The following is a 5,672-nucleotide window of genomic DNA, read 5'->3' as shown; positions in this document are numbered from 1 at the left end:
TTGGTGGCCACTTCGTTTCAGTTACGGCAGTACTAATTTCACATCTTCTGGGTTTAAAATTTTTGACTTTTTCGGTTTTATCAACCCCTACATGACTGCTTCAAGAAAGCTACTTAGGCACTTGATGGTTTCTTCTCGCACGTTTTTAATTGCTTTATTTTGAAAATTTTTGTATTCCTTTTAAGTTGTTCGGGATTTAAATATGAGTAGTTTGGATATGGCGTTGTCGCCTCAGCTTGAATATCTGTTGGTAATTTACTTATTTCGTTTGAGCCATTTCTGGCTCGAATTCAAACAGCAATCGATACGAAAGAGAAACTAAATACACACCGGAAAAGAATCTAGGGATACCATTTTATTAAAGTTAAAAATAAATGTTTCAATAAGCAATCACATATTTGTAAGCCGGTGCTGCTTCGATTCATCAATATTGGTCATTAAATATCATTTAGCATTAAACGACATTATGGAGCGTAGACATTTAACAGAGACGAAATGCTAGGGCCATGGGTATGCTCCAAGCTGGAATGCGCCAAATCGACGTAGCTAGAGCATTAAATACAACGCAAAGTGTAATATCGCGATTAAGTGCACGCTACCGTGAAAGTGGTGATTTTGCTGAAAGGCACACAGGGCGACATCGCATTACTACCCTCAGCAAGATCATTTTTACAATTAAATGCTCGACGCTGACCGACTCTTACAGCACCAGAGCTTAGTTTAATTCTCCAGGACACATAGTAACCGTTAGTCCTGACACTGTTCGCAGTAGATTAAGAGAGGTCAACTTAGAAGCAGACGCCCCTGGGTAACTCAACCCTTAACGAGAGGAAATCGAGAGGAATACGATATTTGTGGGCTCGAGATCATGTTCAGTGGTCGAATGAACAATGGGCCAATGTTCTCTTCTCGGATGAGTCACGCTTTGGAATTCATCCAGATTCGAGAGGGCTTAGGGTATGGAGAGAACCGGGTAATTTTATTCGGTTGGATTATGTTCAGAAAGTGCACCAATATCAAGGTGGAACAGTTATGGTCTGGGAGGAGTCCAGTTAGGCCGAAAAAGAAGTCTCGTTTTTCTTGAAAGGTTTTCTAACAGGAATCACATATCGTGATTTAATTCTTGAGCCTGTCGTGTATGCCAATGATTTTGGGGGTAACTTCATTCTCATGCATAACAATGCACGGCCTCATACAGCCAGAGTGGTAAGTGGGTTTATCAATGCTCATCAATTAAACATCTTACACCCTGGCCAAGCCACAATCCTCTGACCTCAACCCCATCGAGCACTTATGGGACACGGTCAAAGAGAATTTTGAGGGAGTTGGTATGCCTCATTAGAACTTGTAGAGATCTGGTTCGGGCCGTGAATGCAGCGTAGCAGGCTGTGCCTCAAGTAGAGATCATTAACCTGATCCTTAAGCATGGAGACGATGTAGGGCTGTAATGAACAGTAGAGGAGGTTATACCCGTTATTGGTAAAATGGGTTTAATCTTTTTTCCATTCCACAGTTTGAATTAAAAAAAATGTGTCAATATTACGAGTTCAATAAAATCAAGGTAAATTTGAAAAATTCGGTAAATTTCGCGTTTTTATTTCCAATACGTCCTATAAACTATTTGTTTATTATAATTTTATTATATCAAAATGCAAATTAATAAAATTACTGACACTGGCTGGATAAAATTGTATACCTAAACTTTTCCGGTGTGTGTATATATTGATTCCAAGGCAACTAAAAGAGACAGCTTTATTTTTTGTCCAAATTACATAGAACCAACTGTAACCCAGCACAATATTTTTTCTACTCATAATAAGTTCCTTGAAATAATAATTTCTGAATATATTTTAGAAACGTAACTCATATGGAAAAATATTGTTTTACTTCTCGACGATAAGATTGCATTATCGTTTAATTTAAATACTATTTTATAGTGTTGTATAAAAAATAGCTATTGTTTTACAGAACATACAGACCTATCGATGAAATATCCACTTGAAAATTTACTTCTAACACTGTGAAGATATTATTACACAGGGAATGTATCAAGTTTATTGCTAGTGATTTTCTTAGCCGCGTTTGTCACAGATCGTTACCTAGAGTGAGCTAAATTATTTTACAAAGGTGGGTCTACCCCAAATGGGATAGTTGTGGCAGCACGCCATTACCACTTTTCCTGACGCATGTCGTGACGCTAGCTAGTGTGTCACGGCCTTGAATTTTTACTTTTAACGCGCGTAAAGAAGTTAGACTTCCGGACGGACCATCCCTATTTTTAGCGAGCTTAATTATTTTGGGTGTACATTGGGTTAATTCGAAATTAATTTACTGAACATTCAAGCCGGAAAGCTTTTAACATTTATCCGTAATTATGTATAAATAAAAATAGAAATTATTGGTGAAAACCAGCTCGACGTTATGTAAATAACATATCACAGAACCGTGTATTCAGCGTTTCGTAGCGACTCTCTGCAAACGAAGTTTGACATTACAACAATTTGACAGAAAATTAAAAAAAATTATTAATATTAATTTATATGTGTTTAAGCCTATCATCAGTGTGATTAATTCGCGGTTACAGAATAGGGAACTAACAAATAATTTTCATTATGTATATAGATCGAAACAATGCATATTCTAATTAAACAAATTCATACATTTAAATATGTACAAATCAAAAAGAGATTAAAGCTTCGTAATAAGGTTTATAGTAGATGTATATTGTATAATATAGGTATTCAGTTAAATTTATTTAATCTGTTTTAATTTTTAAAGAAAAATACATTTATTTGTAAAAAATAGATAAAAAGTATCAATAACTTCCGCATTTATGGATGATAAAATTCATATTTGTGCAATACTAAACGTCAAAGTGTCTTTTTCAAAGCCTACTGATAGGATTGTTTGGTTAGATATTGCCTCTATATGGTCCTTGAGCAAATTACAATGAAAATATTATATAAAAAAATTGTTTAAATAACTTAAAACTATATATTGAGATAATTAGAGATAAGAAATGTATAGAAATGATGTCACTTTGATATGTGGAAGAATTATTTATACAGGGTTAATAAAAAAAAAAAAAAAAAAAAAACTCTTTTTATTTTTTCAGATTAAACAACGAGATTTGTTATGTAAGCATATGACATAAACTAGAACTGATTGTCGTATTCAATTAATTATTGTTGTCGGTCACTTCCAGTTTAACCGGAAATTACTAAAACTTGATTTTAAAATGGCACCATCAGAATTTTTACTTTTATTCGATAGGAAAATGTCACCTGAATAGAATGACATATCATATGTCAACCTTGACATTTTCAATTAAAAATAGCATTTCAAAATATTCAAATAAAAAAAAAAAAAAAAAAAAAAAAAAAACAAGTATGTGGTATCAAATTATTCGTAAAAAAATGCTTTTTCCAAATATGCTAATAATAAGCTACACTCGTTCCATTTGAGAAAAATTAGATATGATTAAAAATAATGATTTGGGTATCTTTAAGCCGGCCAGAGGACAAGATTGGGTAAAAACATTGACGATCAAATCTATTTTTCCAATTCTTGATTAAAAAATTAGTGTTTTTAATACAGGCATGGCAATCTAGATTGGAATTTAAAATACAATTTGTTTTGAGCGAATATGTCAAAAGTTGACATATGATATGTCATTTTCTATCGAATAAAAGTAAAAAAAATACTGAGGGATGCCATTTAAAAATAAAAGTTGTAGCTTTCTAATTTTACTGATAAATATTTAAATAAAAAAAAAAAACAATTGAATCCGTCAATCAATCCTAATTCATGACATGTACTAACATACCAAATCTCGTTTTTTTATCTGAAAAAATAAAAAAGTTATAGGAGTGAGCCACTTTTGAGACGCACATGGTATATTTGTCAAGTTTTTCGAAATTTGGCCAAGAATGTCAAATTTGAAGCATACCCGAAGGCAACATAGTAAATTTTCTTGAGTCATTTTTAATCCAAATCAAAGCATTATTATGATTATTATTATTAATTACTTTCTGCCTTAATCCTAATATTAGATAAGTATATTTAATTCCAGCTGATTAAAATTATATATCACAGAATTTCTAATTTATTGAGTTTCCAAGTAGACTCCAATTAGACCTGTCCGTTAATACAGCAGGTTGATTGTATCAAATTAATATTAATGTAGCTTTACCAAGGTCTGCGAAGCTAATAAAAACCTATGAATAATAGATATAATTTTCTAACCTTCATAAGCATACAATATTTAAATATTCAGTAAAATTCTAAAGCTATAGTTATTCATTTAGTGGAAATTCCCTAAGAAAATAACACTAATTTACTACAATACACATTATCTCGAACACTAGAGGTATGATTCCCTAACCTTTTTAATGTTAGCATCATCTATAGATGATTAAAACTAGCATGGTTAAAGAACAGTATGTCTACGATTTCTAATAACCAACTGCATTAATACATTTTTTAATTATATAATTGAAGGGTCCAGGGATTAATTTTACGATTTTACAATATTATAGTAGATCTAAATGGTCCCTATAAAATGTATAAACTCTGCAGGGCGATAAATTGTTAAATCCTATGATATATACCTAGTAAAAGTATAGAATACACGGCAAATACCTCTAATATATTTGAATATTACTTATTGTAGAATAAATGATGAAATCAAATTGTTAGTTTCTAAGTGTAAAATACCTTATTTATATATTAAGGAATGTGGTTTGATAGTTTATAAATATATGTAAAACTTGAGAATAAAGACTTCGCAGTTGGCTTTCGTTATATTATAAAATATATCTAAATTAATAAATATATAAATTATAAAACCTAAGTACTTTATACTGGCGCAGTCGGTAAACGAAACCAATAAATAAATTATTAAGTGAAATTAAGTTTGAAGAAAATGTCAATTGGAAAATTAGAAGCATTCAGAGTGGGTGAAAGTAATTGGAGTTCTTATGTGACCAGAATCTGCCAATATTTTAAAGTAAATAAAGTGGAAGAAAATCTAAAAACCACATTCCTTAATATATAAATAAGGTATTTTACACTTAGAAACCAACAATTTGATTTCATCATTTATTCTACAATAAGTAATATTCAAATATATTACAATACCTGATAACTACCAGCCGTCCGGTGCTCTCATGTAAAATCAGTGAATGGCTCTCGCTTCAATTTCAATAATCTGAGATAAGTTTCTTCAAAAAAATTTCGAAATATATTAAAATTACTTACTTTTTCCTTCATGTATAGCCATGGGACTGATGGTAAGAAGACTGGCGCATACCGCTCCAGTACCATGTCCCATCAATGTTACTTTGGTCGGGTCACCACCAAAAGCTTCGATGTTTGCTTTGATCCATAGCAATGCTGCCAACTGGTCGACTAGGCCGAAGTTGCTTTGAATCTTAGCTTCTTCCGGTTCAACTTTGAGAAATCCTAAACACGAAGAAAAAATGAAGTAAAGAAATGTTTCTTTATCATGTATGTCCTCTTTCTGATAATTTTTGAGCGAGTTAGTAGAATAAATTTAAAGAAAGATGACAACCAAGCATATAATTGGCACGTTAGCTAGCTTTTGTAAATCATCTAATACTGGAAGACTTAAATTAATTTTAACTGGATATGTTTGTGAAAAAAAATTCTAA

At 31.7% G+C, this 5,672-nt stretch overlaps 1 protein-coding gene across 1 annotated transcript in view; it reads right to left on the bottom strand.

Annotated features, from left to right (window-relative positions):
- Positions 1–5,463, bottom strand: part of LOC115884739 (neuroligin-4, X-linked-like) — a gene marked incomplete at its 5' end in the record, with an annotated part of 14,309 nt that extends 8,846 nt beyond the window's left edge. Inside the window, one exon of the mRNA XM_030903390.1 lies at positions 5,260–5,463. Coding sequence (XP_030759250.1) covers positions 5,260–5,463 — 204 coding nt within the window. The remainder of the gene's footprint in view (positions 1–5,259) is intronic.
- Between the last annotated feature and the right edge of the window lie 209 nt (positions 5,464–5,672).

Source organism: Sitophilus oryzae, unplaced genomic scaffold (assembly GCF_002938485.1).
Source record: "Sitophilus oryzae breed Bouriz unplaced genomic scaffold, Soryzae_2.0 scaffold_349_pilon_pilon, whole genome shotgun sequence".
NCBI lineage: Eukaryota > Metazoa > Arthropoda > Insecta > Coleoptera > Curculionidae > Sitophilus > Sitophilus oryzae.
This window is presented reverse-complemented; position numbering and strand designations above follow the sequence as displayed.